Below are 26,685 nucleotides of genomic sequence, written 5' to 3' on the forward strand. Positions count from 1 at the left end.
AATGTAAATACACTTTCATTTCACAGAATCCAATAACTTGAGAACGGTCACCGCATTGTAGCGAATGCATTACTAAAAATGGCCCCGCAGCTGACTTTGCCAGAACCTTTCAAGATGTCAAGGTAGAGTGTCAAACAATAAAATCAACACTGTCGTGCTGCGGCAACATAAACCCAGACGGGTGGAGAGGAAGTGCAGCTTGTGCAAGGAGCTGAATGAAGGTTTCTGCTTGAGGGAAGCTGCTGGATAGAAGCTGTGGAAGGCTGCACCTTCGGAGGCTGCTTTTGAAGACTGTCACAGCGGGACACCGCTATAGAAGGCCCCGTTATTGAATGCTCCTTCAAATGAGGCAGACGAATGCGTCCTTCTATCAAAGGGTTCAGGATACAAACTGTTTTTCAAGGAGACAATTTCGCCGGCAAGCATCAAGACGTCCAGGTCTTTATTGTCACGCTTAAACTCATCAACAGCTAATGATTACAAAGAAAACCAAGGGAGAGTAGAACTTTGTCCTCATGTCAAACTTCAGCTCTTCTTGACCAGAGCCTCTTATTTCAGTTCGGTCTTGCAGCCCCCTGAATAGAGACACAGCCTCAGTTATGGCTGCACTGACACTGAGGTGTGGGGTGAACTCAGTATTCAACATAAATCAGGTCTAAGTGTCCTAGTTGATCGCTTCAGTAATTTATTACCTTTTATCTTTTGTCTTAATGAGAATACAGATTTATGCTCAGCGACTCCTGAGAGGGAAATTAAAACATGGTGGATGATGTCAAACTACGGCCTCGGTGGACGTAATAAACGTGAAGCTGTCGAAACCCTTTACGTGATAAGAAGACGGAGGAAAATGGAAAGTGTGCTTTCAGTCCTGCAGCCAGATCAGTGTCTTGAGATTTGACTCGAAGTTATGGCCGGTTATGGAGTTGTTTTTTTCTACGATGCCTTTTGATGTGCAATAGAGAGCTGGTGGTTCTGGTCAGTTGAATACTCAGCCTCAGTGAAAACATCTGCGTTGGCTCAAGTCGCTTTACGACGTTTCTACGTGACTCCGCCCGGTCGTCTGCTGCTCTGAGAAGAAACCAGGCTCCTGCAATGTAGAGAGTTACATCAGATCTTGTGCTGTAGAAAATTAACCTCTGATTAGAGTCATCTGTTAGAAATGTAAAACCAAGGGGAACAACTAATGTGTGTGAACTCAAATTATTATAATCCATTATAATCTTGCATATTGTTGGAGCCTATGGAACAATATTTACATAAATGTGCATTTTGTATTTTACAGTTGTAATTCAATGAAATCACTTTTTGAAATATGTTTTAAACAGATATCTTCTTTGCTTCAATGGTTAAAACATAAAGCTTCCAAGGGGCCGTGAATAATTGAATGGGCACTGAAGACTTGGACTTTATGTAGGAATTTAGTTGCCTCATCAATCTGAAATCCCAGAGAACAGCTGAGCAGCATCTGATGACCACTGCATGAGAACCTGTAGCTCTTACATTTTATGAATAGGAAGAGCCTAACATTTAAATTCAACAGTTGGAGATTGTAATCAATACCATAGAGACCAGAGAGTTTTTATTCTTCCCCTTTAACCCTATTCCATTGGGGGTGAAAGTGAAATTCAAAAAGTCTAAGAACCAACTGACACCGTTCAGTCACCGGCAAGAGTGTGTGAATTCTGCATCAATGAATATGTAAATTTAAAGTTTGAATCCCAGTGAAGCTGTTTTATTCATGTTTGTACCCATTAATGTCTTGAATAATGTTTCTTTGAATTGTCATTTAGTATCCGCCCTCTGTGTTTTCCTGTCACTGCTTCACACTGTTGTGCTGACGGCTTTGATCAGGCCTCGGCTTTCTACTGCTCACATTCTACAGAGGAACTTGAAAGCGTTGCCCATTGACAGCTTTAAACGACTTGATCAAAGCCAAAGCTTGTTAAAGGAGCCTCAGTTTATTTAAAAAAATCAATTCTCTGGTTTTGCAGCAAATTAATTTAATTAGAAGGTTGTAAACAGCCACGCTTTAGGAACTGCTCTCCTGTGGACCTCGGCCTATTGTATAAAAACCTATGTCTCCTTCTAGTGGCGCCGTGTCACTTCCGGTAATAAATGTGTGAACATGTAATTAAGGAAATTAACCCAGAGATCAAAGCCATTGTAACAAATCTGACCTGATGGCTGATGCACTTGCCCCCACTGATTATCTCATCCAGAGACAATTATGTTTTATGGAGGAGAACATCCATGTCACCGAGGCTTGCTTCAATGATTTCAATTAATTTAATCCAACAGGACTTGTGTTTCCTTTGGGATGTCAGTTTTATTTCTGTCACAGATGGAAGTTTATATTACTGCTCCCATGAAATGTTCAAGTGGTGTCGTAACAATGATTAGGATTGGAATGTGAAGTTTTTGTTTGGATTACATAAATGACTGATATCTGGTATGTTGACCCAGCTGCAGACATTTCTGAATAATTAATGTGTAACACAGTTTGTATTTTACGGGGGTGGAATGATGGTACCTGCTTGGTTCTGTGCCTTCCTGTGTTTGCATGTTCTCCTCGTGTCTGTGTGGGTTTTCTCCAGGTATCTGCCTCCCACTACAATCCAAACACATGCCGATTGGGATAAGCAGTATAAATAATGGATGGATAGTGTCTGAAACATATCACCTAGCCTGTCAATAAAGGGTCAATAAATGCCATGTAGCTCATGATAATTGCTTTTTCTTGGCTGCTTCATTCCAGTCAGACACAGTTGTCCCGACCCCTCTACACTATAGCCAGTGACATATGACCTAACTCAGTGGCCTTGGCCTTGTTCCTAGATGCAGTGAACACATTTGAATGGCTGCAGGCACGTCTGCGTGGCCGCGCGCCCCAACGACAGGGGAAAGGTCTGTTATAGGCCCTACGTAAAGCCCCTCCAGACAGATCGTGATGCATTTGAGCCCGGTCTGAAGGGATATCGTGGAGCGGACATTAAAAACTTCTGGCAGAGTACGTGAGTAGTCACCGGGGAGATTTAGTCATCAAACTGTGATGAAATGCCGTGTCCTTGTCTTTTGTGCTCGGAGGTAATTAAACTCCCTTGGCCCTGTTTGTCCCCTACGTGTGTCAATGTGAGCGAACACAGACGGATGGTGGTGTGCTGATCAATCTGCCATCCCTAGAAAGAGGAATTACAGAGGGAGACGAGAAAAGAACAGCAGGGACAGGAGTATTTACGAGAGAGATCAGCGTCGGATCAAAGCAGCAGGGATCGAACGCCATGCATCGCCGCAGTGGAACATTTACATAGTCGGTATGGCGCGTGGATGTTTACTGTCAGAGGGGAATGGCAGGAGATGGGGGCGGAGCGGATGATCTGACAGGAACGTTTTTAAGACAACTACATGTGGGAGATCAGAGGTACCGTGTTTCCTGTGGGTGGGCTAATGAACCACAGGTGTAGATCCTGTTTATCTTTATTTTCACTAATGAACAGTGGTGTAAACTAATGCATATGATTGTGTGTTAGGGCGGCTTACAGGGGACAAGAAGGAGATGGGGGGTCAGCTATACAAGTTCTATTCACATCCATTCATTGGGTTGAAGACAAATACTTCCAACCTGGACAAAGAAATCCCAAAATATCCATCGGTTGCATCACCGGAACATCACCTGAAAGAGAAAGTGTATTTTGGGTGAAACTTTATATTCATCTGTTGTCTTTGCTGGTACTTTCCTTCATTGCTTTTATCAATAGTTTCATCTGCTGTGTCTGTATCTGGCTGAGAAAAGCCCTGAACATCCATCAACCCTGCTGCTTTGTGTCCTCTCTAATTCGGCCATTACTGAGTTGCTGTCATCTTGATATTCGTTTCATTTTTCATTCTTTTGGACCGTAGAAGCCTTTTCGTTTCCAATTGCACCTTCGCCATTATTTCTTCTACTTCTGTGTGCACACAGGTTTCGATGGATAAATAGCTGTTAGATTTCTGTGAGCGTTGTCCCTGTGGTTACAGTCGTCTTTGTATATGTTAACAGCCTCCATCGAAACCTTTATACCCATCAATAGAGCAACCTGGAAAAGCCCCTTAATAGCCCATTTCCCAGAAGAGCACGAAAGGCCATTTACAACAACCAGTCATACAGAATGGGAAAGAGCTTCAGCCCTCTTTTCCAATAATGAGATAATGGTTTAAGGCAGCAGCATATTCCTTTTCCCCGTGTTTGTGTTGTCGAGTGGACCGATGATTTATGAGAAGGAGATGAGCTTTACAATCATAATGGATGAAGTTCCTTGTTAATGCGCGAGTTCAGGCTATTTTAGTCTAATTGATCCTGACCGAGAGATGCAAAGCATGCTGGTCCTGAAAACGCAGGTTTGAGGCATAAACAAAATGACGTCAATCCTGAGTGAAGGGAAAAAAAGGCGTAGGATGTTTGAGGACAGGCTCGGCAGGTTTGACTGTTGTTAAGTGCTTGCTTGGTTAATGGCCTCAAGCTTCTGAAGGCAGCCGCAGTGTGACTCCTCTCACCCCCCTTCAGGTTCACTTTTAATGAGTCCAACAGACTCGTCTTTTCTTCTCTGAAGATGATTGTGACCGGAGAAGGATGAAGGTCGAAGAGCAGAGGAGAAGCGCAGCAGTGCAGATAAAGAGCAGACGGATGGACGTGTGTGTCTCGTGAGAAGGGAAACTCTGTATTTTTGTGATTAATGGTACTTCAGTGCACATTCTTTGACTCAACTGTCCTGCAATGGTACTTGATGTATGGGGGGGGGGGGGGGGGGGGGGGGGGTTGGCTGGAGCAGATGGAGATTAAAACGTCTTGCCCAAGGAGCAGCAGTGTACTGTGGAGGTCGAGGAGAGAGCTCTTCTCCACTGTCCCCGAAAACAGATGGTTCCAATTAGAAGGAAAACTCTGCAATCTGTTCACAAACCCTCTTCACCGACCTTTAGGTAAATCCGACTATTGAACAAATTCAATTTAAAACATTTAAATGGCTAAATTTAATTGAGCAAATTCCCCTTTGATTGATTATTTCCTTGAGTAAGTTCAAATCAAATCAAGAAAATTGAATTTGGTTAATTAAACTCAAATTGTATCAAGTCAATTCAACTTAATTATTGAGTTGATTAGTCAACAAAATAATGGAATTTATTAACTTGTGTATTTATGGTAGAATGAACCTCATGAATCAAACCTCCGAGGTGTTTCTCCTGCTCTTTGGGGAACATTTGGGAACAAGATTTAATTTCCATAAGTAACAGTCACCAGTGGAGGCCCATGTTTTATACATTGTATCAGGGTATATTAATTATAATTACATAAATTATTAAGGTAATAAATTACAGTCCAGTGCACTCACCGTGATCAAGGCTGGAGAACAGGAGATGTGTGGCCATGTAGAAGACAGACACACACACACTCACTGAATGAGAAAGAGACCTAAGGAAAGAGCAAGAGAACGAGGGATATTCGAACACAACCAGTGGAAGACAGCTGGAAGACTCTTGCATTGCTCTGCCCACTCACTCCCACATGCTCAGCATCATTAAAAACAAGAGGGCATGACTGAAACAAGGCCGATGTGTTGGAGTAAGGATTCAACATAGTATACATGAAGGAAGCAGAGAAGTGAGCTTTCATTTCATGTAAATATCGGCTTTCTTTTCATTATCTAGAGATGCTTGGATTGTTCTTTAAATTCATGAAAAGTGTGTTAGTCAATTCAGAAAAAAAAGATTTAAGTATCTAGTTTGCCCAAACGGTGAATTATTAATACAGTATGTGACTTGTGGATTTATAAAAAAATCTATTTAATCAGAATATATTTCCTGTCATATTTGTTATAACTCTTTTTTGCGTCAGATCTTTAGGAACCTGGTTCTAAAATGAGCGCCAACACCTCTTCAGCTCCTCAGGGTCAACACATTTTGAGGATCTTACGCCCCCCAGTGGGCTGGACCACATCCAAACGATGACAAAAAAAAGCAGGGGTCAAAGGAATTTGATTATTAACTTTTATTTTATTTTGTTTGACATAAGAGTGAAAGATGATGGGACTTAATATATTTATTTATTCTCAAATTTTTGAAGACAAAAGCTCGCTGTCGGTCAAAGACGCCACTTGTCGATGCTTGAGAGCTTCGGGCCCGGCACAGGTCACCTCCTCCAGAAAGACAACGTTCTGAGGATGGACAGTGAGCCACTTCTTCAGAGACTCAATCTTCTCGTCACACACCCAGGGGTTTCCTGCTAATATCACCCGAAAAGATGACCCCCCCTCATCCAGAAACCCCGAGGGGAGACACTGCAGCTGATTCTGATTCAGCAGCAGAAGCTCGAGGTGTCGGAGACCCCGCAGGAGGGTCGCCGGCAGATCTCGGAGGTGATTCTCCTGCAGGAAAAGTTTGGATAGTTTCAGGTTGTGGGTGAAAGTTGCAGGCCTCAGGGAGGTCAACACGTTTCCGGCGAGGTTCAGCATCTCCAGTTGGTGCAGGTTCTTCAGGGCGTCGGCTTGTAGCTCCTGCAGATTGTTATCGCTCAAGTCAAGGCTCTGGAGATGAGGCAGCTTCCGGAGCAGAGCGGACGGGACGCCGGTTAAACGGTTCCCAGACAAGTCCAACGATATCAAGCTGCTGTTGGGGGAGAACCACTCGGCGTCCACTTTTTCAATCCGATTATTCTTCAGCACCAGGTTATGGAGTGAGGCGTGGCTGAAAACGTCGGGAGGCAGGTGATCGAGCTGATTCCCGGTGAGATCCAGTGTGTTTAAGAGAGGAACCCCCTTCAGCAGATCTGAGGGAAGGCTTGTCAGGTTGTTGTGATAGAGCTGCAGTTCGTTCAGGAGGGGCACCACGCTCAGATGACGGGCGGTAACATGGGCGAGGCCGGTGGACTGGATGGAGAGTCGGACGGTGATGTTAGACAAACCTTCCACAGGGAAATGTGTGAGGGAGCTTCGGCTGCAGATGACCTCTGATGGGCGAAGCGAGCAGGAGCAGAGGTCCGGGCAGGAGTAACGGCATTCAGCCAGGACAGCGACACTCAGGAGCAGCCACAAGTTCATCTTTACCACTGCAGAGAAAATAGATACACAAATCAATGATTGAGATTTAAAATCATCACATTGTTAAAATCATGATCTCGAAAAGCATGAGCCTACCTGACGGGGGAAAAGCAGAACTCCCTCTGTTTGAACGTGGACTCTGTTTTATTGGTAATGTCGAGAACATTTGACTCAGAACATAAAATGTCGCAAGAGGCAAACAAAGCCAACAGCAAACAAACCAGCTCATCAACTGACCGGTTCACTTTTCTCTGTACTTTCTAAAAGTACCACACACAAGTCAATATTGTCTTTGCTTTTATTTCGGCAGGAATTTTCCATTCACTTTTAATGTCTCCCTTTCGTCCACTTTCAGAATCCCTTGTATTGTTGTTAGGATGTTTATTTTCAAAGAACCCCAAAAAGTAAATGGATTGATGTTCAAACTCTGCAGAGCAGCTCCTCTGGTAGTTTTTGCGTAATCCTGCAGATAAAATGCAGATAAAAACATAACCTGGTGGATGTAAATATGAGAAGTTGAGGTTCAGAGGCTGTAAAAGTATTGCTTTATATTTAGAGCTCGGATCGATGGTATCAATCTTCTCATCAATTGTTGGCGATGGAGTGAAAAAAAACTTTTTATCTACAAGTGAAGTGCATACAAAGACACAATCGTGTGTTTTACTCAAAATCCCATTTAATTATACACTCATGTTTCACTAATACAATTATAGATTTATTGAAACGTGTGACAGACTGAACTGTGAACTTTACCGTCTCAGATAATAACAAACACGATGATGGAAACGGTTACGACTGAAGATTCAGTTCACTCTCAGTCAGCGACATCACCGACCGCCCAGATAAAGACGGAGGTGAAGCACATATGATGGTTTGTGGCAGGAACACCTTCTTCTTGTTCTTCTGCAGCCACCTCCACAGGTACTCCACCTTCCCGTCGCACTGCCAGGGGTTGGAGGTCAGGTCCAGACCCTCCTCGTCCAGGGAGCTCAGCCGGTCCAGAGAACCTGGAGGGATGTGGCTCAGCTGGTTGTCGTCCAGATGCAGGTTCTTGAGCTCAGTGAGCTCCTGAAACAGCTTCTGGGGGATCTTGCTGAGCTTGTTGCGAGAGAGGAACAGGTAGGTGAGGTTGCGGGTGCTCTCGAGTACAGATGCATCCAGGGTTTCTAGTTTGTTATCCTGCAGGTTCAGCCTCTCCAGTTTGGTGAGCGCGTCCAGGGAGTTTGCAGAGATCGTCTCCAGATGGTTGTTGGAGAGGTCAAGACTCTCGAGCTGCGGCAGCCTCTGGAGCAGAGCAGTCGGGACCTTTCTCATTCGATTTCTAGATAAATCCAACCAGGTGAGTGTGCTGTTGTCAGGAAGCCACTCTGCATCCGCCGTCTCAATCAGGTTGTCCTTCAGCACCAGGCTGCGGAGCGGAGCGTGGCTGAAGACGTCGGCCGGCAGCTCGGCCAGTTTGTTTCCTGTCAGATCCAAAGTGCTGAGGTGAGGAACGCCCTGGAGGAGATTGGAGGAAAGGTGCTGCAGGTGGTTGCTGAACAGGTGGAGCTCCTGCAGCAGGGGCGTGGCACTCAGCTGCCTCTCCGAGATGGAGGTGATGTTGGTCAGCTGGATCGTGAGCATGGTGGTGTTCCTCGGGAGACCCTCCGAGGGGAACTCTGTCAGGGGAACCTCGTTGCACACCACCTCAGCTCTTCTGGAGTAACACTTGCAAAGAGCCGGGCAGGAGAGGGCACCATGGCAGAAGTATGCCAAGCAAAGGAAGGCGAAGAGGGCGTTCATCACTAAGACACAAGAGAGAGAGTATCCAGAAGAATTATTGTGAGGCAGACGACGCCTTTGGAAAAACTTAAATATCTATGTGACGTATTGCGCCACTGCAAAAACAAATAAAGTACAAGAGATGTGATTTCCACATCATGCACATGATGGTCAGTAACAAAATAAAACTTACCGTCTTGTTTTCTAGTTGAATCTGTATCAGCTGCTCTGCTCTTTACATCAGATTCAGCAGTGCTCTCTCTTGCAAATTACTTGGGGCACAGAACCCCCCCCCAGTCTAATCATTACTCACTGAGCAAACACTGACTCGTCATTACACAGAGATTTGTCAAGGACACGCAGTTCCAACAGAGAGAGTGACTAACCTGACGGGAAAGAACAAGACCTGGAAACTTTGTGATTTTGTTATTTCAGCTTTGAAAAAACGCCTCATTCGAGGACATCAAATTGAAAACGTTAATGTGAACATATGTGAGCGATGGTTTTGCTGAGTGACACACTTTAAAGTTAGATGTTTACATCAATGTCTCCTTTGGATTCTTGTACAAAGGCAGCCAGGGAGAGTGAGCTTGTGGGAAAGAAGCAGAAATGCACGATCATCAGTTTAAAATGAGGTGTATTGGATTTATTTCTGCTAAATATTAGACTCATCATCAGAAAAAGCTACTTTGAGACATGAGGTGTCGGCTCAGCAGAAATAAATTATTCACTGTGCCCAGATGCAAACAGTTAAAGTCTCACGGCTTAGTTATATATAACAGGGAGTGGACAGTATAGAACCAAGGGATTCAAATAATTAACTTAAGTAAACGTATCAAACAATAATGTTAAAATAAAACAAGTATGATTAATCATTTCATAGAATTATGGCAAGTATGAATGTGTGTATTCAATAAACATGTTTATTAAATAAAAATAACAAAATACTTTTTTATAACCTTAAAAGCTACTCTTGCCAAATAAACATTGTCTTGAAAGTATATCAAAATTATGTAAAAGATAACATTCAAACACAAGTTCCTTGAAAAAACTTTTATGTATAAATGCTCCCCTATGAGTTAAAGTTCAGAATTAAAATGTTATATATGTATAAATATGGAAGTGAAACAATATTTATTATAGGTTTAATCTATAACAGTGCATCATATTTTGCATCATGTCCATCTAACCTGTAACTCCACATCTGAAATGAATTGAGTAGAATAGAAAAAACAATATTTTTCAATCAAATGTAAACTTGTTTGAAGTATAAAATAGCTGATTTATAAGAAAATACACAGTAAAAGAACATGAAGCTCTGAGTTGTACGTTGTTTGGATTTAATCACGAGAGTAAAGACATGTAGAGGAACAGAGTGAAAGCGTGACTTCCCACTGAGGAGGAGGAGGAGGAGGAGGAGGAGGAGGAGCAGCAGCAGCAGCAGCAGCAGAAGGCTTCGTGCCACCTCAGGTCAAACCTGGTCAGTGCAGTAGGTTCCACGCCGGCTGATACAGAGGATTGGATTGGACCTGCAATAAGAATTTAGCAGATGGGCACCACGATGAACCGTCATACATAATGTATGACGAGTGCCAGTTAGCTTTAGGCTGTTCTGAAAGATTTATTTCAGTCAGACCCACTCACTCCACGTGCAGCACAGAGGAACAGACAGAGCTATACTGCAAACTGCTGAAACACATCCTGCAGCCACAACTCGCTGGATGTATAATGTTACTGTCATACTGTACATTAACATCACTGTCTGCTGGGTTACTGAACATTACTATAGTGTAATATAGTATACATTTAGGATACTTAAGTATTAATATATGTTGTGTAATTATTTGTAGATATAATACATATGTACATACATTATATGCATGTACATATACTGTGTATGTAGATGCACGCAAATATATCATCAGTACTATTACCATCATCTTGCCACTGCACCTTATCTACCTATTTATCTTGTGTTCCTGTTTTTTTTATTCTTTCTACCTCAATATTTTTAATTTTTTTTGTTCTATTGTATTGTATTTTATTGTATTCAAATATACCTGCTGCTATGACGACTTAATTTCCCTTCAGGGATGAATAAAGTAATCTATCTATCTATCTATCTATCTATCTATCTATGCATACATATACACACACAAATTCCTAAACACACACACACACACACCTTTATATACATGAGTATACATATATACATATATACATACACACAGCACCCTTAAAGCAAGAATTAACCCTTCCACAGCCCTATGAAAGAAAGTGAGGATCGGCTTAAATGTCCCCACTCCGACAGCATGGTGCTCAAAATGGTCCTTACAAAAATATAAGCACACACTCAAACACACACTTCATACAGCGCACTGCCTCTTTTGATTCCATGTCGACGCTGGAGGGGAAAATTGTCGTGTGAAATTCAGTAGAAAAGCTTCAAAACAAGACGTCAAGACACAAAAGAAAGCGTCAGTCTCACAGTCTGCAGCGCCGCACAAATCTTCAACAGCAACACATTTAAAAAAGGACACTAATGAAGACATGAATTCTCAATTTTCAGAGTAACAGAGTTTATTTGAATTTGTCATGGGTGTTAAAGGCACATCGTTTCTGTTCAGTTCACATTATTTCGTCTTTATGTCTCAATGGGATCCATTTAGTATTTAGTGTCATATTATGTGTCCAAGAAATTCAAGAGTCACAATGATGTAAAATCTTCCATTCTGCAAAAACTGTAGTCATACATCTACAGCACAAGCATGTGTTGTGTAACGTGCTGCAGCTATACCCATACAAATAAAACAATCACACACTATGAGCTACACAGACTCTTCATCCTATGTACAAATGATCTCACACACACACACACACACACAAACGCCTGACACGACACAATTACAAATTCACGTCAGTCACTGCATCTGACAGAATAATATTTTTTTAGGTCATGATTATGATAAAACAAGGCTGTTCTCTATTCACTTCTTCTTCTTCTTCTTCTGGTGAAGTCTCACTGTAACATGGCACCAAATAGATGACGCTGGTTTTTTCCCTCTGGTTAAAAATGACAAACGGTCCCAGTTCTCATGACGACGGCCGGTCGCTGTGAATGTCTCCTCTCCACGATTTGCATTTTTTTATTCATTTCTCAGTCTTCAGTCAATCTTTGATCAGCCGGGGTTAACTGCGGAGCGAGGGAGAGAAAGAAAGAGAGTGGTTTGACAACCTGGGATGCTGCTGCAAAGACACACCCACACAAAATCCACACATATGAAACCAGGTCCACACGATGCAGGAGGCAGAACGCGCTCGACCACGTCAGGGAACAATCTTGGTCTGTTTTGCAAGAAGTAAAATATGAAACCTAGTAACTTGGTTTCTCGGCTAAGCAGCTGCTGATTTTGGTTTTAACACACAGACAGAAGATAGCATCAATCTTTCCTTCTTCTTACCACCAAGAAAGTTAATGAGCTCATCTCTTTGATCATCAAACTATCCCTTCAAGATTTTACTTTGCAAAGATCCAGATCCAGATTTTTCCCAAAGCCGTCTCCCTGTGTGCAGGTGATTATGTGCAACCTGCAGATTTATCCACAACGTCAAACTGTTCATTTCAACAAACACAAACACCGTGTTTATGATTTTTCACTCGGCTGCAAATTTAAAGATCACACGCACACAAAAAACAACATGCTCGTTTCTACGCCTACACACTGCAACCACACACTGGATCCATGCAGAGGTGCGGTTACCCTCTGTCCCCCCTCTTCTTCAGAGGAACATATCATCATCATCATCATCATCCAACGACCAATTCCAATCTCTCAGGCCAAACTCAAGCAATCTGAAACGGTAATGAAGGTCACCGAGAGGTCAGGAGACTCATAATGTCTTGAGGGCAGTGTACTCCATGTTCACCAGGGGGCAGTGTGGAGCTGTGAGGTGACTAAATGCAGCTTGTGATGAGGAGGGGGTTAAAAGGCACAACAGCACGGCACTGGGTGAGAGGGTGAGAGGGTGAGCAGGTGAGGAGGCTGGCACACACACACATTTCTGCTACTTACAGTCTCCCAGCATGAGAGACGTTAGAAAGGTGGGGTCAGAGGTGAAGCGGTCAGGGGTCAGTGGAGGATGATGCGGAGCATGGGGCCAGTGCTGGGGGGGGGGGGGGGGGGGGGGGAGGAGAGTCAGGGTGTGGCTTAGAGGGCAAACTTTGACAAACTGATACTTAATCAGTCACAGAGAACACGACAGACACAGTTAGTAAATCTCACTCTCATGGTTTCTGTTCGATTAGATGGAAACTGACGCTGAGTGAGGGGCCATGATGGAGCGTTAATGCTGCATCAGCATTATGCATCGTTTAAAGCAACAATATCAGATTAGCAGCAGGGTTACGTGAAAAACTACTGAACTGAATTCTAGTTCTGTAAAGGTGTGTGACCGCAGGGTGGAGCGCATTAGGATTAAATAGGCAGACTCAGGAATTTAGTTTTCACTGTATGAGATTAAAAAAAAGCTCCGTTCAAACATGTTCAACCTGGACTTTTTCAGACATTAGCCGGAGGAGCTGCACAAACGTCTGAATCAGCTGAAGCCGACTTTAAAAGAAACGTTGAAGCTCCGCAAAGTTCACGTCACGTCTGATCGAGCTGATGCAGCAAAAGATGAAAGGACTAAAACTGGCTGACACTCGACAGAATGCAAATATGAAGCGGTGACGTTATGAGCCTGGTAATTAACATCCAGCGGTTCACATTGACCAATCACAGTCCAGCCACAAACTAGGATTTGCCCTGATCTTGTTTTTTTATTATATAAAATAATATTTTTTGTAAGATTAGCTCAGATTCAATTTATCATCCATTTTTCCCCAAAACGTATGTTTTCCTGCTATAAAAAGAAATTGATCACACCCAGTTACAGTTCATAATGTTGTGATGGTGACAGCTCATGAAACGATTCCAGTTAAAGGAAGTGATGAAGATTATTAGTAGAGAACATAAATGAAAAGCTGATGAGCACCACAGAACAGACTTAAAATAAGATTGTTACTAGATAATCTTTGGAAATGGTATTTTAAAATTCACATGGTATTTTAAAACCCCCCAATTTTGTATATCTCACCTCCCATTTAAACACAGTTACATTCAAACAGAAATGAGAGAAAGGCCCCGAAAACTGAACACATCAATGAAACACTTCTTTTAGAACATTCATTGAGTGATTTACAGCTTTTTCCTTCACATCGTTCGTACAATTTTATAAACAAGTCTGATTCAAAATTGTTATTGGAACATTAAACCTGGAGATTTTCAATGCAATGTTTTGTGGTTGGAATTAAAGCTCAAGTATGACCTTGGATTAAAAAAAATAAAACTACTTCAATCAAAATTCAAGTTTTACTGTTATTAAATATTTTCTGTATTCACTAAAACTCCACTCTCTCTTTCTCTCTCTCTCTCCCTCCCCAGGCTCTTACCTGGTCTTCCCTGACGACTGCTGCTGTCTGCTGGGCTGGATCTTAATGGCTCCGCGGTGGGACGACATGTGAGGCGAGCCCCTGGGCGACGGGCGCGGTGAGTTCCGCGGAGAGGAGCGCGAGGTGGCTTCCGGCGGGCTGCTGTGCACGGCAGAGGGAGGACTCAGGGTCGGGTGTTTCCTCGGGATGCGTTTGAGGAGGTGACCGACCCAGCGCTGCTGCTCCTCCTGCGAGTTGCTCAGCAGGAGCAGCTCTTTGGCAGTGGACATGTCATAGTTCACTGTGAAAAACAAAAAAAGAACAGGCTTTTATTCTCCAGTGCAGTTTCAGGAAGTACAGTGTGGTGGTGGGGATGGTGTACTGGACTGCAGAATTTGAAATATTAAATCAATTGTCACAAAAAGGTTAAAAATCTATAAATGTGTAACAAAAACAATTAAATAATTATAATTTGTATTATTTGAATGTAATATACTTCCCTCAAGGATTTAATATAATATAAGACCACCATTGGTGCTCATTGTTTTTGAATTTTGGAATATTCAGCTATAATATATAAAGCTGAACTATGAATCCATTCATTTATCAAAAGAAAATGTATTAAAATTGTTCTATAATTGTTCCTTACATAATAGTTTTTGAAAAAGAACATTTTCAGATTTCTTTTCTGCTTTATTCATTATGAATCATGTTTATTTCGGGTTTTCATATGTGGTTGGACCAATTGGGCTGAAGGTCTCCTGAAAACTCGGATGAATGTTTTTCTTTTTTTTATTAATAAGAAAACCACAACATTTAATTGTACAAATCAGCGTCACTGACCCTTGCACGGCACGATGACCTCCTCCTTCCGGTCCAGGTGGTCTTTGTGGCACTTGGTGTGGCAGCGGCGGCACTCGAGGGCGGGCGGGGGCTTGAACACGTGCCACAGCGGCCGAGCGCACGCCTCGCAGCTGGACGGGAAGTGATAGAGCGTGAGGATGAACTCGTGGCCCTTGTGGCTGATGTAGGACGGGCGGTCACCGGCCTCCACCGCGACCTCCTGCTCCCGCTTGCTCTCCCCCTCGTTGGCATACAGGATCTGGAGGGAGAGAAGACAAGGGAATGCAAATGTTATTGATTGCATTATTAACTCACCTTTTAATTATTGAGTACGTGATTCAGACAGTCAGAGACGGAGAGACGGAGGGAATAATGGGCTTCCCGGGATCATTACCTGGAATATTCTTGGAATTTCTTTGGCATCTGCACGATACACATCGGTCTGAGTGACGGGTCGGACGTGGAACAGTTTGCTGCGGGAGGGAGGGAGTTACTTTAGCTCACCCGGGATCACAAGGGGAATTAGTTCTCTCGGCATTGCAAAGTTTACATGTGTAACTAAAGAGAACGATTTAAAATGGCACAAGATATCAGTTATATTAATTTAAAGCTAACTTTTCAGCCCCTGAGATAATGAATGAACCGACAGAAAGGCTGCATATGTGTAATGTGACTTAATCATATGTGTTTTAGAAACTACTGATGTAGTTGTACTTAACATACAAGTGTATTATCATCATTTCTAAAGGACTCACTCGATTTCCAGGGTCATGAACGGGTTGGCCAGCTCTCGGTCCTGCTCGCTGTTGTAGAACAGGATCTTTTTACTGCTCACCACCACAAACTGAAAAACAAAAAAGGAACAAACAGGAGGCGACAGAGTGAGAGGAGGGAAATGACTCAGTGTGGAGTGCTAATTAAAACAAAAACAAAAATCAGTCAATATGAGAAATAATGGGGGCCACGTTACTTTCTTGTCCCAGCCAAACCGCTTTGTGTTCTTGGTCGGAAGTGAAATCCAACCCTCCAGCCTGGAGTCTGTAGTTTGTGGAGAGAAAAAGCAAAAAAACAGGAAGATGTGAAAACAAAGAGGAGGAGAAGCCTTTAATCATGTGAAGCACTTAGACGAACACTTTGACATTCTTTTAAGCTTTGGTGGAGTCGCTCAGAGAGGAAATGATTTTTGAGTCAGCGACAGGAAGTCCTGCTCTTTGTTTTAAACAAACACTGACACGGTATATCAGGGGGAACTATGCGGGTTATCAGGGATCAATATCTAGTGAATAAAATAAAACAACCCTGCACAAACTGTCCCAGCTTTCACAGTGAGCGGAATAAATTTCAACAAAGCAGAGCAGAAGCTGTGAGTTCTCGTGTCCAGCGAACACTGAGGAGGATTAGAGCGGAGGCAGAGTCAACACAGCAGAGGGATTAACTGCAGGCTTCAACCAGGGCTGCAGCTATTTCTTCCAAACTGAGGGAATGGGGATGAGAACAGCAGCATTTTTGATGGATAGATAAATATCACAACACCATAGACTGTAAAACAAAGATGGACGACGCGTCTCCACTTCTTCGCACTATCCGGAAATGAAGCCAAAATATCTCAGATACGAACGCTGCCATCTTGCACTTTAGGAGCCAGAGTCTTGACAGTAAGAAGATCGTGATGTTTCAACTCGTTTATCAAATAACTAACTAAAAGCAGCAGAAAAATCCACACATCAAACATCTGTGCGATAAGAACAACCTAAAATCATAGAAAACACCTTTATTTAGCCTGGGACTTTTTAGGTTGGTGCATGTCCCATCCACTAACATGGAGGAGGCAGGATTTATCAAGATGCTTTGGCTTCATTTTCAGGGAGAAGGCTTGTCGTCCATCTTTATATACAGTCTATGTTTTGAACCAGAGGTTCCCAAACTAGGGGTCGGGACCCTTTAGAGGGGTCACCAGACACCGAAGATGCGGTTGTGAGATGTTTTAAACAAATGGTATAAAAATACATCTCGAATAAAAACTATAAAATTTAAAAATAAATCAAGAACCAGGGATAATGGGGGTTGAACATCTGTGCCACTGGTATTTTTGGAGACGTGGCTGAAAAGTTTGGGAACCCCAGTTGTAAACCACTGTTTCCATCCCCAGCCCAGGTTTCAACCTCCATGCAGGGTCACCTGCAGAGTGAGGCTCAGGGGCCTGGTCGTAGGTGAGGGCCAGGGGCCGGCGGCCCGGCTCCAACTGCTCATATTCCTCTTCATCCTCAGAGTCAGAGGAGTCAAAGAGAGGACGAGCCGAGCGGAGGTTAGGCCGGGTGTCGATGCAGACAGATTTGTGTGTGCGCTGGTAGGTGAAGGACATGGACTCAGAGGTTTGAGATTGAGTAATGCGCACTGAGTCCGAGCCCGAGGAGGGAAGTGGAGCAGGAGTGAGAGACAGGGGAAAAGAGGAAAGGAGGATAAAAAGGAAAAAGTCAAACACAACCGGTCTGGAAGACAAAGGGAGTCAGAGTGAGAACAGCAGGAACTCAGGAAGAACGAGGAGGGTGCGTGCAGAAGTGTGTCTGCTCATAAAACGTTGGAGGAGTGCGTTTACCTGGATACCCGTCGCCCCCGTCCAGGTCGTTACCACTGCTGATGCTGGTGGAGTCGAGTGAGTGAACGCTGAGGGAGGTGATCTGACAGCGCAGCTGCTCGATGTCACTGTCCTTACTGTCCAACGTCATCTGAAGCTCCAGACGCACCTGGTTCTCCTCCGCGATCATCTGAGCCACACACACATAAAAGAAAGACATTTTAAAGAAATATGGGAAACCACTAAAACAAACATCTTAACAGGTTAATTCAACAGTATTGATTCTCCACTTAATTGAATTTCTGGGCTGCCTCATCGATCAAAACTGGATTTTAATTGGAAGCAGTTTTTCCATGTTCCAAAAATAAAAGGTTAATAGTCTTGGCCTCAAACAAAAAGGACTTTTACTCCTACACTTCTTGAGCATTTTTTAAATCGTGAAAAAAAAGTTATAATATGTAAGTGACATCTTCATCCGCATGTCACTACATCATCCTGCTTCTGGGACAGCAACAGACGGTAAATGTATTCATAATAAAATGTATTTATGTGCACTGACCGCCTGCATGTCCGTCATCTCCCTCTGGTATCTGATGATGGTGCTGTTGAGCTTCTCCTTCTCCGTCCTCAGCTCCAGCTGCAGCCTCCTGTTCTCCTTCTCCTTCCTGTGCACCTCGGTGTCGATGCTGCGGCCGCCTCCGCGCATCGTCTGTCTCCTGTTCATGACCTCCGCCAGCTTATTGATAGCCTGAGAGCAAAAACACAGCACGACAGCGTCACAGAGATCCATTTGTGATAAAGAGAAGTTTGAGGAGAAGGAAGGCTGCAGTTCTAGACTTTGCCCAGAGTTCAACACAAGCCTGTAGCTGAAAAGTTATTCTCAACAACACATATTGATGTAAACAACTTTCTGAAAGGATAGAAGGAAGTACAGGACCCGTGTGGGCGTCCAGACACACACCTGAATTTTTAGTGTCCTTTCATTCTGCAGCAGCTTTTCAAAGGACACTTTGACCGAGGACATCTGCTTCTCCTCCTCCTTGGATTGCTGCAGATCTGTATAAATAGCAGGCATGGAAATGAATTCAGGGCTCAGATGCACTTTTACTGAATTTCAATACACAACATCTTTCTACAGACACTGAGGTCGACCTCTTGTGACATTTCACCGCCTCTTCCCAGTAAATCACGTGGATGTTAAGACGGCTCTTAGACACTTTCCCCAGAAACCTAATGAAATGTCAGCCCTGTTAAGATCTCCTGTGGGCGCTGCTCATTAACTCAAGCTGACACTCACGCTGCTGCATTCCCTTCAGCTGGTTGTTGAGCTCCTCTTTCTCGCTGGCCAGGTTCGCTACGTCCACCGTCAGCGTGCGATTGGACTCTTCCAGCTGTGAAGGGGGGGGGGGGGGGGGGGGGGGGGGGGGGACAGGAGAGACGTGAGCCTCTTCCATGCAAACAATAACAAGCAAGCAACTGTATTTATAGAGTCACGGGAGGAATGAAGTGGAAAGAGGTCGTTGTGGGTTCTGGTCGTCAGTTTTAAATCACGTTGAATATCTGAAGAAATGAACTACTTGTTAGTCAGCTAATTAAGTGTGGAGCTTTTGACCAATCAAAACACTCCCTCAGCGTTATGTAAGCGGCTTCCTGTTTTGTTAACATCTTTTTTTCCCATATTGCCAGTTTGAGGTTGTTACCCTGATCGACCTGTTGGTGGCAGTAAAGTGCAGTATAGAAATGTGTCAGCAAATAGAGTTTCGCGGCCTCTGAATATTAATTCTAGTTGATCTTGTTTTATGCTTTTGAAGCACCTGAACCAAGTAAAAGAAAAAAGATCTCGATTTAAACTCCGATCTCACCGAGCTGATGGTGGCCTCCTTGTCGCTGAGCTCCTGCTTGTGTCTCGCCATCATGTCTTTTATCTCCAGCTCCTTCATGATCTTCTCCTTCTCCAGGTCGGAGTACTGCTCCTCAGCGATGGAGCGGGCCAGCTGCTCCGAGTCGGCCTTGGTCAAACTGGCCTCCAGCTGGGACGTCATCGAATCCCTGAGGAGGGAAAGGAGCCGTGATCATCGTCTCATTAAACAGTGAGAACTGGAGAAATCTTTTGAGCTGCAGAAGAAATCCCTGCTGACGTTATGAGAGTCAGAAACTCCACTGCAGACATATGAGTATTTAAATGACCTTCTTCTACAGGCACGATATTCAAGTTTTTCCCGAGTGAGAGATATTGAAAACGACAGCGAAGCCGAATCCTTGTCCACAGCACTCGGAGGCGGGAGCATCTGGGAATGATGCTAATCTGGTCAAACTATACTCATCCAGCTAAAGGTCATACGCTGCTTTTTTGGCACTGGGGTGAATTCACAGAGGCCAAACAACACTAATCTGGAAAGTCGGCTACATTCGTTAAAAGTACAGATAAATGTGAACTTGTTTTGTGGATTCTTCTCCGTCAGTGACATTTAACTATAATTCTCAGCATATGGGACTTTTCAGTTTTATTATAGTCCTGAATGATTCTTTAACGTATGTTTGACTTACATCTTATTTATTATTTTATTCTGTTTCACATGTTTCACTTTTTCCTTCCTTGATTTTTTATGTGTCTTGTAAAATCACTTCCAAACCAATCAGGGGATTTCAGTGCTTCACAAGACATTTTAACATTGACACTGATTAAGATTAAAAAAAAAACTGCATTTTCTGATCACCTTTACTGGAATAAGGTCAAACACAGAATAAACACTAATCCAATTAGGACACGTGGAGTTTGAGTCTCATTATTACGTCCTATTGGAGTTTTCATGGCATTTTGTGAGGTCGACATACAAACAGGATTCGAAAGTAACAAAGTTAATCAGACTCTGCTCTGACACGCAAACAGGAATATTAATGGAATATATTCAAACAGCAAATCATGTAAACAACATAGCCGAGAATTTTCCGCGATAAGATCAGCAATCAGAATCGTGTTGTCCATGTAAACACAGGCCCTGATGTGTGTAAGCACAGTTACCTCTCCTCCTGATATTCCGCCAGCCGCTGCTGAGCCTGTTTAACCATCTTATTCCTCTCATTACACTCGTCCTTCAGCTCTCGGATCTGCGTCTTATAAAGGGTCTGGGGGGGGAGGAACACAGGCAGGTTATACACGATACATGATACACTGGACTGGAGGGTGAAGACTAGTTTGCCAATGTAGAAACGTATTTTTCTAGAATAAACAATGCAGAGAAGATGCTGTTACATTTTACAGAAAACTTTGAATTTTCTCAATCCAAGTTATAAATTAACTTTTTGTTTTTGTGTTTTCTTGTTATTTGTGAAGTTTAAGGTTAAACTGCCTTATCGAATGAGATAAAACATGTTCCTGTTCAAGTCAAACATACTATTACATTTTGTTCGTTGTTGGCTAAGCCATGCAGCACTTCTAATATTTAGCTGTTTGACAGCGTTCACAAATACAACAGGGATAACAAAAAATATTACTGTGAAATATTGCTCTGCCTCCAACTGGTCCTTCAGATCCTTCCGCTGGCTGTCGGCCTCCTGCTTCTCCCTGAAACGGCACCAGAACTCTGAGCCAGAGCACTTCACACACACAAGACTCTCCACATTCACTCGCCAAAAATATAACAACGTTACAAAACGCGCGCGCGCGCGTGTGTGTGTGTGTGTGTGTGTGTGTGTGTGTGTGTGTGTGTGTGTGTGTGTGTGTGTGTGTGTGTGTGTGTTTGAGAGACCTGCGGTGGTCCTGGTTCTGTTTCTCCAGGATCTGCTTGATGTCCAGCAGGTGGTTGACCTCCTGTTTGAGCTGCTTCTCTGAGGAGCGGAGCACCGACACCTGCTGGTTCTGCATCTTCACTTCTTTCTCGCTCAGACTGCGCTTGTGGATCTCCTGCTCCAGACGTGAGCTCAAGCTCTTCACCTGCACAAACACACGGGGGCGCTCCATTAACATTTGCAATTTTCATGATGGATTACCGCATGAAATTGTTTAGTCTAGAAAAAGTCTAAAAATAGGGACAAAGGCCCGTCAGAGGGTCCCAGACGTCCTCTTCCTGTTCCCCCAGTCAAAACGTGATGACATTACCTGCAACCACTAATGCAAATTCGGCCGCTACCGTGGCACGCCATCACAAGCAGGCCCGCAAGCCGAGAGCCAAAAGCTAGATTCACGAATCCGGCGGCCCGCTCTTTGATTGACAGTTTGGCCGGAAGTAATAGAAGTTGCACGTTTTTAACGATTAAATGTCAGTTTGGTTGCTGTGAGTGATCAATGGAGAAACATCCGAGCAATACAGTTAAAAATAAAATGTTAATAAATTCAGATTAAATGCCAATATATGACTCAATTTCTCTCTCGGGAAGCATTTTCATCATTTTGTTCCATTATTTTTACTTCCACCCTTGAGGCGTCTTCCCCTTAAATGATAAATAGTGATTTTGTGTTGTGATAAATTGTTTCATCACACCACAACTGTTGTTAATCAAATCCGTTTTATATTAATCAAACCTCTCATCTTCATCTCCTATCAGTTCATTTATGTTACTTCCACTTCTCATATTTAGATTAGTTTGTTGTAGAGTCCAGGTCACAGTTAAACACTGTGTGTCATTTAGTTTGAAAATAGTCAGATATTGTACATAGAGATGGACGCACCTCCTCAGAGAGTTTCTCCTTCTGGGCCTTCAGCTCCTGCAGATTGTGCTGCGCCTGCTTGTAGTCACAGTCCAACATGGAGTGGTCCTTCTCCAGCTGCATCAATTTGCTCTCCACCTGCAGCTTCAGGCTTCGCTCCTCGACCAGCGTGCTCTCCACCTCTGGACCGAAGGGAAATTAATCAGGGAGAACCATCAGTGTGTGTAGGGGGGGGGAAATCTGACCTTCAGCCTGTTTCTAATGGCTGTTTCATTTCTGCTGCAGCCGTCCGGATCGATTAAACTGCTCTCATACTTTCAAGACTCAAAACAGTCTTCTTGTTTTATTGTCTATTGTACATAAAGGTGAGCAGGGGCGGATCCAGGGGGGCAATGGACCCAGCTGAAATCTGATTGACCCCTGAAGTGCTCCTATCTTGTCAATGTTCTTTTAAAAAATAAAACAGTAACTTTCTAACAACAACTAGGAAACATGTTTGGTAAGAATATTCATTTTCGAAACTTTTTTAAAGAGCAAGGTACAATTTTCCAAAAAATACTCGATGACGTGTGGCTTTGCTCAAAGCTACAGAGCAAACAGTAAACAAGGACGGACTTGTGCATGGATGTTGGACATATAATTGGCCCCTCTGTGTAAGCTTTGTCCCGCCTATATGGCCCCCCCCCCGATTTAGGAAATTCCTAGATCCACCACTGAGGGCGAGTAAATGAACTCTAACCTAGAAACCCGTCACTGGGGCTTCCGTCTATCCTGCAGTCTTATGTTTGTCCCCCTGGATTCTCACCTTTCATGGCCTCAGACTTCGCCTCCTCGATGGACTGATAGATTGTGCTCTTATCGGCTAGTTTGGCCTTGGTGGCCTTGTGTTCGGCCTCCTCCTGCTCCAGACTCTGCTGCAGCTGCTTCAGCTTGAACGTCAGGTCGATCTCTTGGTTGCTCTTCTCCTACAGAGTCAATTGTGAATATATGAGGTTTTCCAGTGGGTTAATATTTCATAGGAAGTTACTATAAGGCAGTAGCAAATGGAAAATGGGCATCATACAAGTTAGAAAGGTCAATTGTATTGTTTTCAGGAGGAATAAACCTGGAAATCTAAACTTAAAGATGACAAACGAACCTTCTCGAGATCGTTGAGCTTCTCGTGGAGCTGCTTCTTCTCGGACTGGACCACGGCGAGGGATGACTTCAACTCCTTCACCTCTTCTTCCAGCCCAGAGATCCGTCCTGCCGATGGGAACAGAAATTACAGAGACCGAAAAATAAGAGCACGACAAATAGAGAAAGAAAAGAGGAAGATTAGTAACTGCGTATGATCTAACTGCAAAAGATTCATGCAAATACACCTGAACTACTCAGACATGATCTGAGGCGAGACATTACACACAGCTGCTGCTTGAATTCGCCTTAAAATACATGAAAAAACTCTGAACTTGATGTTTATTTCCCCGTCGACCGACTCCACCCATGTGGAAAAAAAAGGAACACTAGGCGTCACAGCAAACAGGGAGCTCCGTTGTTTCGATACGTCCCGTCCGACCTCTCCGCCCGGTCCGAGCACGTTAAAGTTTCCAAACAGCGACTCACAAGAGGAGCTGGCTGCGCTCCGGCCTTGGCTCTTTACAGCCTCTTGAACAGATGTTTCCACCTATGATCAGACATTTCCCGAGGCCTGGTCCAAAAACACTGATTCACATCTAATGCTCCGTCCAGCCTGCAGTGTTGTGTAATGCCTCTTTCCTGCTACCGAGGAGATGTTTACTGCAGTTGAATTGAATAGAGACCCGGGTTTGATTAGCTGCAGTTATGGCAGGGTATTAACTTTATATCCTTTTAACAGACACATTAAAGTATGGTGTATAAACAGCTTTTAAATAAAGGTTGGCTGCTCGTGTTCAACTGGTTATTACTGAAATAAAACACAGTTTATTGTTAATTTCCCGTCACAGCGTGCAGCCTGGTGGTCGAAACTATAGACTTTAACTATGGACTTTATGCATTCTCTGAACAGCTGCCACTGTGGCTTCAGCTGAGAATTAAGGGAGACTGTTTTGCATTTTTTCAAATTCAAAGTTTGAATAGCAGGAGCCCAAAGAGGAAGTTGTTCGCTAAAGAATGGAAACAACAGACCACAGAACACGATATCGCAAAAACACCACGAGGGAATTTCATTAGATTTGGCACTAACTTTCCGTTTGACTAAAGGTTGAACTGATTAGATTTAAGTGGCCAAAAGTCAAACGTCAAGGTCGCTGAGACCACACAGAGCGTATTATTGCCTTGTGAACGCAGCACCCCAGGAACGGCTCCAGTGAAATTTCGTAAAAGTTGGTACGAACTTTCAAACATGAACTGATTCAATTTTGGTGGTCAAAAGCTAAAGGTCTAGGTCGTGGTGAGCTCATCTTCTTGAAATATACAAATATATAAAAACACAAATATATAAAAACCCTCAAGGGAACTTCCCGCACAAACTTCCCGCATTATGACCTGGTTAGAAGCTGGAGGTCAAAGGTCTAACAGGGTTATTGTTTGCAAACGCATTATGTTAAGAATGCCTCGTGATAATGTTCAGTCAGACTCACAGTGACCTAACAAACCTGGTTATTGGGCTCTTGAACAAATCTCAAATCTGACAGTTTGACCAGTGGTCACTTGGACCCAAAGATTAACTGATAAGATATCAGTGCTTAAAGGTCAAAGGTCACAGGTCACGGTGACCTCATATGAGTCTAGGACAAATGTTTGTAGGCTGAAACCGTACTGGTTAGCAGAGGCATACAACCACAGCTCAATGATTCTAGTTAATTATAAGCAATTTATTTCCTGAAAAGTAGCTTCTCTTGCTTTAAATCTACTTAAAACCACTTTCTTTAGTTCTTCTCCACACCAGCTGTGATCTAACGTGTCTCACCCTGTAGGTCAGTGATGGTTTCAGTCCTGAGGTTGCGGTCTCTTTTCTCCTTCTCCAGCTCGGCCTGCAGCCCCATCAGCTGCTTCTCCAGCTCCATCTTGCTGTTTTCCAGCTGGCTGCACTTCTCCTGCATCTCCCTGAGGCTAACCTCCAGGCTCTGGGCCTGTTTCTGCACGTCGCCCTGACTCCTCTTCAGCCGCGCCGACGCCTCCTGCTCGGTCTGAAGCACAGCGTGGGCCTCCTCCAGCTGCAGATGAGAAACAGACAGGATGAAACTTTGTCTCCCTCCTGAAGACAAAACGGGCCCAGTAGGGCAACGAAGGAGATTTAATGAGGGGAAAGAAAGATAATGAAAACAGCAGACACAGTCGCTTGCTTGATTATGGATAACTAAATTGTTAGACACAGAGAGGAATTAGGAAAAAGATGAGCACCTGTTTCTGCAGCTGGATGTTCTTCTCACTGGATATCTGGGAGTTCTGGTTCCTCTTCCTGAGATCTTCTAGCTGGTCCCTCAGGTTGTTCACTGATCGATTAAAACAGATTTAATTTCCCCCCAGAGAAATCGAACGATCCACCCAAAGAAAACTTATATTTATCTTCAAACACAGATGGACATGGGGCTCTGGGGACCTAGCATTGTAGATAATGGATGGATAGATAGATAGATAGAGGTTTTCCCTCGTGCTTACATTCATTCTCCAGGCCGCGTTTTCTGTCCGTCTCAATCTCCACCTTGCGCAGGTTGTCGGCGCTCTGGTGCTGCAGCAGGGCTTGCTCTCTCTCCAGCTGCCTCAGCGAGGCCTCGACTGCCTGCCGGCTGTTCATCTGATCAGAGAGGGATTCAGGAACACGGTGAGAGGACTGAACAAGCAGCCAACATGTGCGTCATCCACTCCGCTTTCCACGCTCACCTCTTTATCTAAGTCTTTGACCAGCTTGTCTAAACGGTTGGTAGCATTTCTGAGGAGAAAGAACAGTTTCATTACAGACTTAAACCCACTTCACAGACTCATGAGGAACTTGTTTTGTGTATTTATGCACACCCGATTTCCCCAATCAAGCAACGCTAATGTATTATTGTCAATATCCACACAACATCACTGAGCTGAAGTAAAATGTTCAAAAGGATTTTCTTTTCCATTCTTTTGCAAATCAACAGAGAGTAAAATCTCTGCAGCAATCGAGCAGATTCCCTCTTTCATCGAATGGATGAAACACCGATCTGACAAACGCCAATCTTCTCCTGTGCTTTCAGTCGAGCCACTTCCCCACCCACCTCCACCCCAGCACCTCCTTTCCATAATGAATTTGACATAATCTGTCATCTGTGCATAATAGATCCACACCAACAAATATAACCTATTGCAATTATTGAAATCAAATAAA

The 26,685-nt window shown here is 43.6% G+C and overlaps 3 protein-coding genes across 3 annotated transcripts in view; all 3 read right to left on the reverse strand.

The window, feature by feature from the left end:
* Positions 1 to 6,004: 6,004 nt before the first annotated feature.
* LOC128460540 (leucine-rich alpha-2-glycoprotein) lies at positions 6,005 to 7,576 on the reverse strand. The gene is made up of 2 exons (XM_053445773.1): positions 7,164 to 7,576; positions 6,005 to 7,075 (listed from the first exon to the last, which is right to left on the reverse strand). The coding sequence occupies exons 1-2, from the start codon at positions 7,294 to 7,296 to the stop codon at positions 6,081 to 6,083; spliced, it is 1,128 nt and encodes a 375-aa protein (XP_053301748.1). The 5' UTR covers positions 7,297 to 7,576; the 3' UTR covers positions 6,005 to 6,080.
* Positions 7,577 to 7,721: 145 nt separating this feature from the next.
* LOC128460541 (leucine-rich alpha-2-glycoprotein) lies at positions 7,722 to 9,202 on the reverse strand. The gene is made up of 2 exons (XM_053445774.1): positions 9,022 to 9,202; positions 7,722 to 8,851 (listed from the first exon to the last, which is right to left on the reverse strand). Exon 2 carries the CDS (start codon positions 8,847 to 8,849, stop codon positions 7,857 to 7,859), a length of 993 nt encoding a protein of 330 aa, XP_053301749.1. The 5' UTR covers positions 8,850 to 8,851; positions 9,022 to 9,202; the 3' UTR covers positions 7,722 to 7,856.
* A 2,188-nt stretch (positions 9,203 to 11,390) lies between these two features.
* LOC128460277 (rho-associated protein kinase 2) overlaps positions 11,391 to 26,685 on the reverse strand; it is a 33,123-nt gene continuing 17,828 nt past the window's right edge. The window contains exons 12-32 of the mRNA XM_053445385.1: positions 26,211 to 26,259; positions 25,989 to 26,124; positions 25,731 to 25,822; positions 25,297 to 25,543; positions 23,503 to 23,609; positions 23,170 to 23,329; positions 22,386 to 22,546; positions 21,466 to 21,650; positions 21,212 to 21,281; positions 20,739 to 20,842; positions 19,579 to 19,765; positions 19,014 to 19,107; positions 18,678 to 18,772; positions 18,276 to 18,464; positions 17,738 to 17,906; positions 16,112 to 16,179; positions 15,897 to 15,985; positions 15,536 to 15,614; positions 15,142 to 15,400; positions 14,320 to 14,599; positions 11,391 to 12,021 (exon numbers count right to left, since the gene is read on the reverse strand). Coding sequence (XP_053301360.1) covers positions 12,018 to 12,021; positions 14,320 to 14,599; positions 15,142 to 15,400; positions 15,536 to 15,614; positions 15,897 to 15,985; positions 16,112 to 16,179; positions 17,738 to 17,906; positions 18,276 to 18,464; positions 18,678 to 18,772; positions 19,014 to 19,107; positions 19,579 to 19,765; positions 20,739 to 20,842; positions 21,212 to 21,281; positions 21,466 to 21,650; positions 22,386 to 22,546; positions 23,170 to 23,329; positions 23,503 to 23,609; positions 25,297 to 25,543; positions 25,731 to 25,822; positions 25,989 to 26,124; positions 26,211 to 26,259 — 2,824 coding nt within the window. The 3' untranslated portion in view covers positions 11,391 to 12,017. The remainder of the gene's footprint in view (positions 12,022 to 14,319; positions 14,600 to 15,141; positions 15,401 to 15,535; positions 15,615 to 15,896; positions 15,986 to 16,111; positions 16,180 to 17,737; positions 17,907 to 18,275; positions 18,465 to 18,677; positions 18,773 to 19,013; positions 19,108 to 19,578; positions 19,766 to 20,738; positions 20,843 to 21,211; positions 21,282 to 21,465; positions 21,651 to 22,385; positions 22,547 to 23,169; positions 23,330 to 23,502; positions 23,610 to 25,296; positions 25,544 to 25,730; positions 25,823 to 25,988; positions 26,125 to 26,210; positions 26,260 to 26,685) is intronic.

This window comes from Pleuronectes platessa, chromosome 17, assembly GCF_947347685.1.
Source record: "Pleuronectes platessa chromosome 17, fPlePla1.1, whole genome shotgun sequence".
NCBI classification, from domain to species: domain Eukaryota; kingdom Metazoa; phylum Chordata; class Actinopteri; order Pleuronectiformes; family Pleuronectidae; genus Pleuronectes; species Pleuronectes platessa.

Coding starts and splice junctions, on each gene's coding strand:
- LOC128460540 (XM_053445773.1), bottom strand. CDS start 7,296: ATGAGCTGGTTTGTTTGCTGTTGGCTTTGTTTGCCTCTTGCGACATTT. Junction 7,076..7,163: donor TTCTGCTTTTCCCCCGTCAG/GTAGGCTCATGC, acceptor TTTTCTCTGCAG/TGGTAAAGATGAACTTGTGG.
- LOC128460541 (XM_053445774.1), bottom strand. CDS start 8,849: ATGAACGCCCTCTTCGCCTTCCTTTGCTTGGCATACTTCTGCCATGGT.